The sequence below is a fragment of the Telopea speciosissima genome, chromosome 2 (assembly GCF_018873765.1).
Source record: "Telopea speciosissima isolate NSW1024214 ecotype Mountain lineage chromosome 2, Tspe_v1, whole genome shotgun sequence".
NCBI lineage: Eukaryota > Viridiplantae > Streptophyta > Magnoliopsida > Proteales > Proteaceae > Telopea > Telopea speciosissima.
Genome location: NC_057917.1, coordinates 71,139,049 through 71,152,353, shown reverse-complemented (window position 1 = coordinate 71,152,353; position 13,305 = coordinate 71,139,049). Strand labels below are relative to the sequence as shown.

Genomic DNA, 13,305 nt, shown 5'->3' with positions numbered 1-13,305 from the left:
TTAGCAAAAAGATGCGGCTAGCTCTCTCGAGAGCTCTATACAAGTGCTTGAGAGAGGGATATATTCAGAATTTGAGACAGCTACTGGGCTAGACTGCTGATCTTCTTGAGTAATCTGATCCTAGGAAACAGATTGTAATCACCGCCAAGACTAAACATGTTGTGCCTGCACCCTTGCTTCTTTCTTCTTTTGTTTAATGCTTTCGTTCGCTTCTTTAGGTTCATTCTATGATGTGGATCCTTCCAAGCCCTTCAGTCTTTTCCTTTTATCATTATTTCCTTAGTTTTCTCTTCCTAACAATCTTCACTTTTTCCATTTTTTACGAAAAAAAGGGGAAAAAATACATCCTCTTCCCTGTATTTTGTCCCAATTATAGATTTTTCACTTCTATATTTTATTATTACACTCAAACCCTTTCTAGCTGATGGTGTTAGCGTGGTGTTAGTTATAATTTTGAAAAAATTATTTTACCCTTACACTAAAACATCACAAATAAAATTACAATGCTACCCTTTTCTTCATCTTCAACTTAAAACGTCCAGAGGAAATGAAGGTCTTCATCTCCAACAAGCTATAAGAAACATGGTAGCAGAGGGTTAAATGGTTAATACATATCAATCTTGTATCTATAATCGAAGCCGAGAAGATGACGGAGAGTATCTCAACATGACATAAGAATATCTAACCAAATGTAGTCATGAAAGAAAGGGAGTGTCTAAATGACACCTCTATAGGTGTATTTAGAATTTGGCACCTTCTTTAATTACCCCTCATTTTGTTCTCAAAAGTCATTTAAGATAGAAACATAAAAGGGTTTTCAAAATAAGTTAAAAATGACATATCATTATAGGGGTGTTGTTCTCTGTGCTGCAGCACAGGCTGCTCCCAGGTACATGGGGATGGGCACAATGACCACCATGCCCCCTAAATGGCAGGCCCATGTGCCTGGGCGCAGCCTGCGCTATGGCACAAAGAACATTCTCCCATCATTATATTATGAACAAAGTTTTCCTCCACCCATAGAGGACAATTCACCCACCATCCTAGGGTTTTAGTATATTCCCAAAATATCCTGTTGATACCCTTTCTCGCCCTATCCTGCCTTGCGTTGAATGGGATCCCATTCACTGTGGGTGGAGGAAAATTCGGTCCTATATTATTATCAAAAAAATTCATTGTCATGCATATTTTTCGAGTAAATATATAAAATGATACTATTACCCTCATTGAAAAAAATTATATTCTAGAAAGACGAAAAAATAAAATTACAAAATTATTTGACACCTTGAGGGGTGTCAGTACAAAAAATCTCATCAAGAAATGGAACTTAAACAAATTAGAGGACTAACCCTATGCACATCACAGCCTATGGATCCTAATCATGTGGTTTGCGGATGCACTCTCAATTCCAAAACAAGTTGGGGTATTGTTAGGTATTCGATCTAAGGCTTATTTTTCATCCTCTTAAGTCTAAAGTATGAAATTTCCACCAATCAACGGCTAGAATTAGTGAAATATGGAGAGGGTGGGGTCTAGTGTTGGAGAGGGACTGGAGTCTCATCCTTAAATATGGCCTCAATCTCTTCCAAGCTCTTGCCTTTAGTCTCCGGCAAGAACACATAGAAGAAAATTACACCTATGCCCATAATCCCAGCCAGCACAAAGAACGTCCCACCGAACGTTATTTTCTCCGAGATGGTCAAAAAGGTCATTGAAACAACCCCGCTCACCACCCGGTTCACTGAGGCCGCCACGCTTGACCCTTGTGCCCTAAGCCGGGTTGGGAATATCTCCGATGAGTAGACCCATGTTATGGGCCCAAGCCCAATAGAGAAAAATGACACATCAGCACAGACTGCCACCACGCACAACACTATCGCCCACAAGGGCTTTTCCACCGAACCCTCTAAGAATTTCGAGCCCAGGCCCAGCCCAGCTAGGGACACTGTCATCCCAATCGAACCTAACAACAACATCGGCCGCCTCCCGAACCGGTCCAAGTAAAGAGCCGAAACCAGAACGAAAAAAGTCTTAACGATGCCCATGATAATCGTCACTCCCACCAACTCTTTCTTCTTGTGAATTCCGGCAGCCCTGAACACCTCTGGACTGTAATAAACGACGGCATCGTTGCCGGAGGCTTGCATGAAGAAGTTGATTCCAATCGCGTTGATGAGCATTCGGCGAATAGGTTTGGAAGGCTTAAAGAACATCTCCTTCCACGGACCTTTCCCTTTCAAATTCTCAGAAGCAGAAGCATCTTTTGCGATCTCTGCAAGTCTTAGAAGGGCTTCTTCTTCACTATTGGATGTTCTAATCAGAACCCGCTTGGCTTCCCCAATTCGCCCTCTCATGACAAGCCACCGAGGCGATTCGGGCATCGCCATGATGCCCGTAGCAATCCCAAGTGCAGGGACGGCTGCGACCCCAAGCATTAGCCTCCAGTTAATGTTTTCTGAGAGGACAGAGAAAGCGATATTGGAGATGTAACCCAGTAAGATTCCGATGTTTATGAAGACCTCCGGGAGTGAAGTAAGGAATCCTCTGGTCGTAGCAGGGGAGAGCTCCGCAGTGTACACTGGCGCAATCATTAGTGATAAACCGACGCCGATTCCGGCGACGAGTCTACCGGCCAATAAGAAGGAGAAGGAAGGAGCGAAACCCATGAGAAGGGCACCGGTCAGGAATGTTGCAGCTGCAATGATGATGGTGTATCGCCGGCCAATCAAATCGGAGGTCTTGCCCGAGGCCAGAGAACCGATCAAGGAGCACACGTTCAAGGAACCCACCAAGATTTCGACTTGGGCTGATGTGATATCGAGATTTTCTTTGATGAACAGCACTGCTCCACTCATCACTCCAATATCTGTAAAGACATTCATTAATCAACGAAAGACCTTTTACTAGAAAAATTGAAATGCCCAAGGTTCTTCATGGAGGCAAACCCAGATCGTCCGCCTCTCCCCAAATTAAAGGTACTTATGTACAGAAGAGATGAACGAACTCACCATAACCCAAGAGAATTGAATTGGTCGAAGCCAGCATAGCACTTGCCAAGACGTACTTGTTGAAACCGGCAGAAGGAGTTGCTTTAGTTCCTTGTTGGGCTTCAATTTCTAAGGCCTCCCAGCGATTCTCCTCCATAGCCATTTCTCCAATATTATTTCCTCTGATCTCCAGGGTCATGCTTTCTAGACTCACCAATTTATTAAAACCTCCCCAAAAGAAGATATTTTTTAGTTGATAACATTAACAGCAATGGTGGTGTAATGGTGTTTGTTTGGTTCCTTTAAAACCAAAGACGACAATTTTGTTACTGTAAACAATGTACAACAAAGCAATCACGATTTGGGAAAATCAGGTTGCTCTGAGGGTGCGTGAAACTCTTTTGAGAGAGTGAGAGAGAGGACTGAGAAGTTTAAAGAGATTGATTACACTCTTTTACAGTGTGAAAGAGTACTGAAGATCCACTTATTATTAAGGAATGAGTATTGGGATGAGGAGAATTCGGATCCCAACTCATTTGCAACGGCGAATCGTAAGGGGTGCTGGCAACACGCGGCGTGTTATGTCACGCACAGCAGCTCTACTCTTAGTATCCTAATATACCTTTTGAGGTTCACCGTCAGATGCACGTTAAAGATACATTAGACATTACATCGCACTTGAGAGGATAAAAATTCCTTCTTCCACAGTGTCATTTAATCCTTATTATCCTTATACGAATTAGTTGATATGAGCTCTATCGGACAATTTTGCCCTCATTTTTTTCTGTAAAAATTATTTTTAGACCATTTTGCTCTTAATACAAATCGATACCACCACTCAGATATCGATATTAAATACGAACAATACCATATTGGTTAATTCAATACTGATACTTTGAACCGTGTTCCTTGTTTTTGGTTGAATCACCGCCAATACCATAAATTCAAAAATTGTGTCGGTATGGCAATACCGATATGTATCGGCAGATATCGATGCCATTCACTTCATTGCGGGGGGCGATCCCTGTAATTGGGCATTTTCATCAACTGTATTTGTTAGCCCTGAACAGTCAACGTTAGAGGATCAGACAAGGAGTGATAGTTTATCACTTTATCCAAAAAAAAAAAAAAAACAGAAAAAGTCAGAGTGGAATGATACTTACTTTATCCAAAAGGAAAATGAAAAAGTCAGATAGGACGGATTAATGGCTCTATCCTAACATCCACCATAGATCACCACCGTTCATTCACCTCTCAGCAGGGTTTTAAGGAACGGAGTGGAAATCCGGTATGCCCGGCTGATTCAGGTTTAGATCGGATCGGAGTTATTGGTAGTATAAATGAGAAAAGAAAAAAACAATTGAAAATGCCTCATAGTTTGAAAGGGACAGTAAAAATACAACTTAAAAAAAGAGAGATGGAATTTAATATAAAAAAAAAAAAAAAGGACGGATTTTTAAGATTTAGAACAATAAAAAACCAGTAATATAGATTCATGATTTGAAAGAGAAACGGAATTTACCAAAAAAAAAAAAAAAGAAAGAGGGATTTTTAAGGTTTAGAACAAAAAAAACAGTAATATACATTCATGATTGTAGAACCAACTCATGTTTTATTAATTAAATATAAATATTAAGAAAAATTAGTTGTCTGGTCACATGCAATTTGTGTACAAACACGTTCCCCCTAAAATAATCATCTCACCCTGTACAAGATGAAAATTCTTATATGTGCTCCTCATTAGTCTCTACGCTGGTGTAGGGGGGTCAGATCATCAAGATCCTTTGCAATGAGGAGACCGTCTAATGAGTACCCAATGAAGTATCCAACGGTTAGGTTGGTTAGCACACATCCCGATGCATACCAAATCAATGTGCCTAGCTAGCCCAACCATTGGATGCTCATTGGGCGTACTCTTTATTGGAGAGGATCTGGATTCGATGCAGGAGCCATGCGACTGGGCAATGTTCTTCTTCTCATATAAATATTTGACGTATGGACAATAAGCTTTACAGCATTAATTAATGTTTTAAAAGATAAAATAATAAGTTTTTTTAAGTGTTTTTTTTTGGCAAGTTTTGGGGTACATTTAAGATCAATTCTGGAAGAAAAAAATTAGGAAAAATCCCAGTTAAACCCCCCCCCCCCCACACCGTGTAATGCATCATTCGTAAGAACTCGAATCTGGCATCGTGTGATCGAAACACATCATCATAAACCAGCCGAGCAAAATCATGATCAAAATTGATCTGAATATATTTTGATCCTCAAAATTCAGTACAGATCGGCCATAATTGGGATCAATCTCGGCCAATTTCCAGCCGATCCGATCCCGTTCTTAAAACACTGCCTCTCAAAGAAACCCCAGAGTTGGCCAGATGTCTAATATATGGTGCAATATAAATCTATAATGGAACCTAGCAATAGACTCGATACACACTCCAGCAAACTTGACTTTGCTGGAGACACAACCCTAACTTGGACACATGCAGCATGTGGAAAATGCACTATGGCATTGCTTCATAGGTCTTTTTGTCTTGGAAGATCCATAATTGTCTATGTCTATGTCTATGTCTATGAATTCTAACCGTTGTCAATTGTAACTTCCTTGCTTGGCCTTGAGAAACCCCATCCCACAAAGTATTAGCTTCCTTTTCCCAATTGGACTTCCAAATTATAGAACATGGTGTTGGTAAAAAGGCTAAAAATCAATACATCGGGGGATGTCGTGATGTGATAGGAAGACGCCACCTAGATCAGGATTTAGGATTCATAAATATCCCTCCTTTACAGGGGACTTTAAGTTAACTCTAAATTCAATGGTTGTGGTTTGTCTCAGATTGCTGGGTAAGTGTCAATTTACGTTTGGAGAAGATATTAGACACCTCCAGAATGTCTGGCCGAAACAGATCTTCCTAGACCAAACTCTTGTTGTACATTGTTGTTTATAATACGTAGTATGCACATACTTAATCTAATTAAAATAAATATTTTAATCCTAATTACTAACCTAAATTAACTAACATGATTGAACTTGGTAAGAAAATCTACTTATTATCAAAATATAAGCAATTTATAGACATTCTAAAATACCGGAAATGAAACTAATTATCCACAATTAGATTAACAAATATATAATGAAAGCATGCATTTACAACATTAGTAATATGCAACACAAATTTAAATAAATACTAGCATATACTAATGGAATAAAATTGAAAATGGAAAGAAAGAGTGTATACCCTTTTACTTCTAATTTACCCTATAAGCGTGCCAACTCAAAGGTGCGTAACCCTATCAGCAATATTTCAATTACCCAGGCAACTCTCGACATGATTCTGAAACTGAAAAGGATTATAAGATAAACTCTGAAGGGGGGGGGGGATTTCCACAAGGGTTCCATTAGGAATGGGGGACATATTGGCAATTCCGGCAGAAGTCCGGCTCTATTTTTCTGGATTGAAAAAGATCCATCTCTTTGCCTCTCTTTCCCTTATCTCACTTGTATCAATAGGGGGGAAAGAGAGACAAATTGGGTGTTATGTGGGAGGCAGTGTGTGTGGACTATAGGTAATGGTGTGATTGTAAAGCCAACGAGAGGAATGGGAGTGTTCAGGTATAGGGTTTAGTGTGTATGTGCTTAAGACAACAAGAGGGAGGGGCATAAAGGAGTGCTCTCGAGTATGAGTCGCATGGAGGGATGGCAAGGGAGGGAGAGGATGGTGGTGGTTTGGGTTTGGGGTTTTACTAGGGAAGAATAAAAGAAGGAGAGAGTTATTTTGTCTCGGGTGTGGGATTTTTATGGAGGGATGGAGGGAGTGAGAAGGTGATGGGTTGGTTTTTTGGAAGTAGGAGGAGCCAAGGGGTGGTTACTTGGTGGGATGGCAAGGGAGAGAGGCAGAGAGCAAGCTCTCGGGTATGGTGCTCCAAGGGTATGGTTTCACATGGAGAAGGGGAAATGAGAGAGAGTGGAAGGGTGTTAGGTAATGGCAAAGGAGGGGGATGGGTGGGTGCTTTCGGTTAGACAAGTAAAGGTAAAAAGAAGAGGAGAGGATGGGGGGCTCACTGGTGGAGATTAGTGGAAGGAAAAGGTGGAGGTAGAAGAAGAAGAGAGGGTGGGGGAAGGAGGAGGTGCAAGAAGAAGGAGAGGGTGCTTTCATCTAGTGGGTTTGGGAAAGATGAGAGAGTGAAAGAGAAGAGGGGGTGCTACTTTCTCCTCCTCTTCTTTCTTTCTTTCTTGTCCTTCCCTCACTTGTCTAAGGAAGGAGAGAGGGTGAGGAATTCGGTGGTTGGGGTTTCCAAACCAAAAGGGGGCAACTAAGGAGGGAGGGTGCTATGGGTGTCTAAGGCTAAAGAGGGAGGAGGGTCGTAAGGAAAGGAGGGTTGGGTATTTATAGGCAAAGTGGAGGGTTGGGGGTAGGATGGGAAAAAGCAATGGTTTTTGGGTATTTAAGAAAGGGGAGGGTGAGATGGGGAGTATCGGATCCTCTTCAATTAGGGGATCGCCCAATGAGTGCCCAATGAGGCATCCAATGATTGGGCTGCCACGCACACATCCTAGCGCATGCCAAGTCAACACGCACAGCACGACGAGATGTGTCCACGACAATCCAACCACTGGATGTCTAATTGGGTACTCAATGGACGAGATGTTCATTGGAGAGGATCCAAATGGGGTTTAATAGTAATAAAGAAGGGGAATGGGATGAGATTTGGTAGTAATAAAGAGTGGGAGATGGGAGAGGTTTGATAGCAATAAATAAGAAGTGTTGGGTAGTAAGTGGAGTAGGAGAGGAATGGTTATGATAATTAATGGGTGGCATGACTATAATTAAGGATAAAGTAGGGGAAGAGAGGGATTGAGCTCTTCTCCAGGGAGCTCAGCACACCCAAGGGGTATCCAGCCATTGGGCTGTGCCGCACACATCCCTAGGTGTGCATTAAGATGTGTGCAGCATAACCCAACCCTTGGATGCCCCTTGGGCACTCCTTGGGTGCTGAGCACCCTGGAGAAGAGCTGAATCTGGAAGAGAGAGAAATTGATGAGGTGTCCAATTAGGGTAAAAATGTAATAGCACCCCCAAGATTACCCAAAATATAATCTTTTTGCCATAAACTTCAGACAATGATATCTTTTAATCAGCAAGTCCGATATTCACGTTGCAGGTGTCGTTGAAAAGGAGCTAATCCCCAACACTTTAACTGGTTAACAGTGAATTAAATAAAGTGATGACTAAATCAAATCGTTTTCGTACCATTTTTTAGGACATAATTTCTAATGATGAAACACACTGGTGTAGAAAGTCTGTGACAAATCTAAGGAAGATTTGGCAATTAAATTAATGGTGGGACATTTCGATCATTTTCCTAAAAGAAACCCTGTAAATTTTGAGACTGAGATTCAACAAGACTCTAGTCGATCATCACTGTCAGTATGATTTCCGATGTGCCAAAATTCAGTGTCTACACATGACACCATTTTAGAGAAAAGAATCCTTATGATTTCTAATCAACCAGGCAACATATGAGTAGTTATTAACTGATAAATAAGCTCCATCAGTAGTAACAAAAGGTAGAGGTTGTGCCAATATTAAACATGGCTCTTTCCTGAATCATTTCAAGGTTTGATAGTTTTCTAGTCGGTGATCGAGTCAGCTTTCGACTAAACCAATCAGAAAAAGGAGAAATATCCAGCACTGGAAAAATATAACGCAACATTTTGAAATCTCACTATTAAACAAACAAGCAACTTACAAGTTGGTTCAACAGATTTGCTCAAGTCACAGAAGCATACTGTAACAAAGCCCCTTTATATTTTATCAAAGCTTGATCTCGACAATCAGAACCTGAGAGAAGAAGAAGAGAACTAAAAGAGAAAGAGAGAGATAGAGAGACAATTAATAGGAGAAAAAGGGAGGATATTAGGCCATGATAGGATTCAGAATTTTCTCTATCGTGCTTTTGTCCCACAATATATATTATATTTAGGAAGTCTACCAAGAGTAGAAACCTACTAAGAGTCTAATTATAAATAAAGATTAACTAAATACAGAACAATGACTAACTTAGAGTATGACTCAACTTAGATTTCTCCCCGTCTGACTTCACAGTTCACACTAACTCTGCCTCTTACGGTACAATATCCAACGCATACAAATAGACAAATATATATATATATATATATATATATTTCTAATCATACAAGTAATAAAAAATATCAATTCCTAAGCATACAAACACTCGAATAGTCATTCATAATCATATAAATTTCTTACCAAAAAAAAAAATTAATAATCATACAAATTACAAACAAAATACTTAAAGAAAACTACCTCCTAGTTGTAATCATACTTTGTTATGCAAGATTCTCAAAAAGGAGAATGCTTCTCGACCAGTTGATTTTCGTCCAATTAGCCTGTGTAATGTGTCCTATAAGATTCTTGCCAAGCTCATTGCTAACAGGTTGCATCCCCTCTTACCCCAGTTTATATCACTCTTTCAATTTGCTTTCATTCCTATCCGACAAATCACGGATAATATCATCTTAGCACATGAAACTTTTTTCTATATGAACCATCTAAAAAGGTAAGAGGTAAGACTGGCTATGCTGCAATTAAGATTGACATATCTAAAGCCTATGACAAGGTCGAGTGGTCCCTCTTAACTAAACTGACCCAATTCCTTGGCTTTAGCCCTGAATGGACCACTTTTGTGTAGTCCTTAGTTTCCTCTACTTCCTTCACCTTCAAAATTGTTGGTGGAGCCTTTGGTTACCTTAAACCTAACAGGGTCTTAGGCAGGGCTGTCCTCTGAGTCCCTATTTGTTCCTCTTCACTATGGAAGGTCTCTCTCGTCTCCTCAACACTTATAGGGAGCTTAACCTTTTTCATGGAATCAAGGTGGCACAGGGGGCTCCCGAAATTCAGATGATACTCTGATTTTCTGCAGGGCAGTCATAGAAGATTTTCTAACTATCAAGGCCATTTTGGACCTTTTCTCTGACCTAATTGGTCAAGAGATCAATCTCCAAAAGAGTGAGGTGCATTTTAGCAAGAATGTTGATGCACTCTCCAAGATTGAACTGTGTAATCTTTTACACTTTAAGATTATGCCCCAAACTTCTACCTATCTTGGTACAATGCTCTTCCCTTCAAGAGCTAAAACAAAAACCCTTGGCCATATTGTTAATAGGGTTAAATCTAAGTTAGGACTTTGGAAAGCAAACCATCTATCCTTTGTGGGTAGAAAAATCTTGATTCAATCGGTGTTGGCTACTGTACCCTCTTACCTTATGTCTTGTTTTCTGTTCCCTGATAGAATTTGTAGGTCTTTGGATTCCATTTCACTGAATTTCTGGGCCAACTCAGGCCCAAATAAGAAGACTTATCACCTTATAAGCAGTGATAAAATCTGTCGACCCACTGTTGAAGGGGGCCTTGGACTATGTAAAGCTCTACACCATAATCAGGCCCTCATAACCAAGCTGGGATGGAGACTCATGACTGAGACTTCTACTCCATGGTCTAGGGTCCTGCGAGCTAAATACTTCCCAAAATTATCCATTTTTCACCCTAAGACTTTGGCTCGCAGAGGATCTTGGACCTGGAATAGTATTACACATACACTTCCTTTTCTCAAACGGATGGTGTCTAGACAGATTGGAAATGGGAAAGCCACTTCCTGCAGGTATGATCCGTGGTTTCCTTCCACGAATGGTAAGTTCATACCCCCCACTTTTATGTTCTCGAATGATTTCCACTTAGTTTCTGATCTGCATACTAATGGTAATTGGGATAGACGTAAGCTCATTTCATGCTTTGATTTTGACTCTATCTCACTCATTGAGCAGATCCCTATTTCTCAACATGATGATGTATGGAGGTGTACCCTCAACACAGCAGGGACCTTCTCCACACAGCTTGTGGCCAAGCATCTTCTAGATACCAATAGCTCATCTAGGCCTTTGTACAGTCGATGGTGGAAGTTCTTTTGGAAGCTTACTATTCATCCTAGATTTAAAATCTTCTTTTGGCGTGTTTTACATGCAGGAATTCCTACACAGGCTTTTCTCTCGAAATGGATTTCAGTCGACCCTACTTGTGTATTCTATGGTTCATCCGATGAATCAATCTGGCACCTCTTCTTTTCATGTGATTTGGTTAAGCATATTTGGGCTGCTGGCCCTCTTGGATTAAGGACTGAGTACCTTTCTACACCCTCCTTGCTGGACCTCTGTGTCTCTCTCCGGGGCAAGTTTGCCTCGGATAAACAATCTGCTATGTGGCTCTTTTCTGTTTTTTTAATTACTGTTTATTTAATTTGGGATGTAAGAAACAAAATTTTACTCTGTGCTGCCAAGGCCGATCCCATATCGGTCATTCACAATATTAATAGATGGCTTTAGGACTTGAATATTCATCCCCCTCGTATACACCCATTACCTGACCATACCACTGAGCGCACACATCACCTCCCCATCTACAATTTGTCACCTACTAACTGTAATCCCCACTTACCTGGTTTACTAATCGTAGGAATTTTTAAACCAGCATCTAAATTAGCTCAGTGGGTTGTTTACCTTTTGATAGATGGACATCGTATGCTAATAGATGCAGGTTGCTTACGAACCACTAATCGTCTAGAGGCAGATCTCTATGGTCTTTCCAAGGGGTGGCAGATGGCAAATGAGGAATCTGTCCAATTGCGGAGCATTTGGACTACTAATCAAAGTCTTTATGGTTTGCTTAAACCTCCTTTCTGCATCCCCATCCCTTGGATTTCGATAGGTGTTTATTGTGATTTACTTGACCACTCCATGAACTTTTCTAGAATAGGTATCTATCACTTAACTTTAACACCGCACACTCTATGCACAGGTAAAGTTCCTTAAGCTATGTACTTTCCTTTTGCCTTCTAATATATTTTCTTTTCGTATCAAAAAAAAAAAAGAATACTTAGAGAGGAAATCCCAATCCCTAAGCAAACATGTAAATCCAAAATTCCCCACTTCCAAACCACCAACACCAAATCAATATCCAAAATCATTCACATACTCATCTTCCATATCCAAATCAACATCAACATCAACATCCCAAATCACCAAAATCCTTATAACTTACCTTATTTGTGCCTTTTAAACAAGTCCTAGCAGTTCCACTTCCAGCCTTTTCCTAGTCAGTCTTCTAGTGCTGGAACTGTGGGGAAACCTGTCCCGATATTTAATTGGTTCCAAAAGCAGAACCTAGAATCATCCTGTTTATTAATGGGACAGTCTGGTTCTGGGTTTTAGCAGGTCAATTCCAGAACGGTCCGGTTCAAGTCCCCAATTTATACCCTTACTAGTAGATTCTTTTTTCTAAATCTTTCTGGTTACAATTTTGTGTAGTTTTCTGTCATATCATTTAACTGGGGCAGAAGTTGTAAGTGGGTCTCTGTAACAGGCCATAGGTTGTACCTGCAGTAGTACACTACCATGTGAAGATCATTTCACCAAATATTTTTCCCAACAGATGCATTGTCCATTCAATTAGCAACCAAGAGTTATGAAGGGAACTGCAAAATAAAATACATTCCCAGTGGGAGAGGACATGTAAAAAGAAAATAAGCATTACTCACAGAAATCGTCAAATTGTTGATCCATGATCAGACAGCATCCTCATTTCTTGGCACTGCTTGTAGTGAATGCATCTTTGAAATCCTGCAGCTGCTTCCAGAGGTGCTTTCCTCAATACACATAGTATGTACAATCTGACGCACGTAGAGTCAATTATAACTTTTGCACCCTTACTCTAATTGCAAATGAATGCAAGCCAGGAAACACCACTTTACCTCACCTCAGTTCACTTAGAAAGTAATTTCACACCTCCATTCTTTCCGAATCAAAATAAGGAAGTATCACCGATATTGACATTATAAAATCAAAATATAATGTCAATATCGGTGATACTTCCTTATGTAAATTTTTAATTAATGTCAATATCGGTGATACTTCCTTACATACCCGTATTAGCCGGTAGCGTACCCGAATATATTTGATAGTTTAGGAGCTTCTGTAGGTCTCCATGCCTATCAATTAGCCTCCCGTTGCCCTACCGTGTGGATCAGATCTAATGTGACCCCTCTCACTAACAACATTTTAATACATGTTTAAACCAAATTATTAATTATTACTTAAACTAAAATGAAAATTTGTGAGAGTCCGGGCTACTCGGTTTATTTATTTTCGGGGAGGTAGAGGGTTACAGAGTATATTCCCCAAAAAATTACATAAGGAAGTATCACTGATATTGACATTATAAAGTCAAAATACATAAGGAAG

General features: G+C 40.2%; 1 protein-coding gene across 1 annotated transcript; it reads right to left on the bottom strand.

Annotated features, from left to right (window-relative positions):
- Positions 1-1,532: 1,532 nt before the first annotated feature.
- Positions 1,533-3,150, bottom strand: LOC122651068 (polyol transporter 5-like). The gene is made up of 2 exons (XM_043844403.1): positions 3,009-3,150; positions 1,533-2,866 (listed from the first exon to the last, which is right to left on the bottom strand). The coding sequence occupies exons 1-2, from the start codon at positions 3,148-3,150 to the stop codon at positions 1,533-1,535; spliced, it is 1,476 nt and encodes a 491-aa protein (XP_043700338.1).
- Between the last annotated feature and the right edge of the window lie 10,155 nt (positions 3,151-13,305).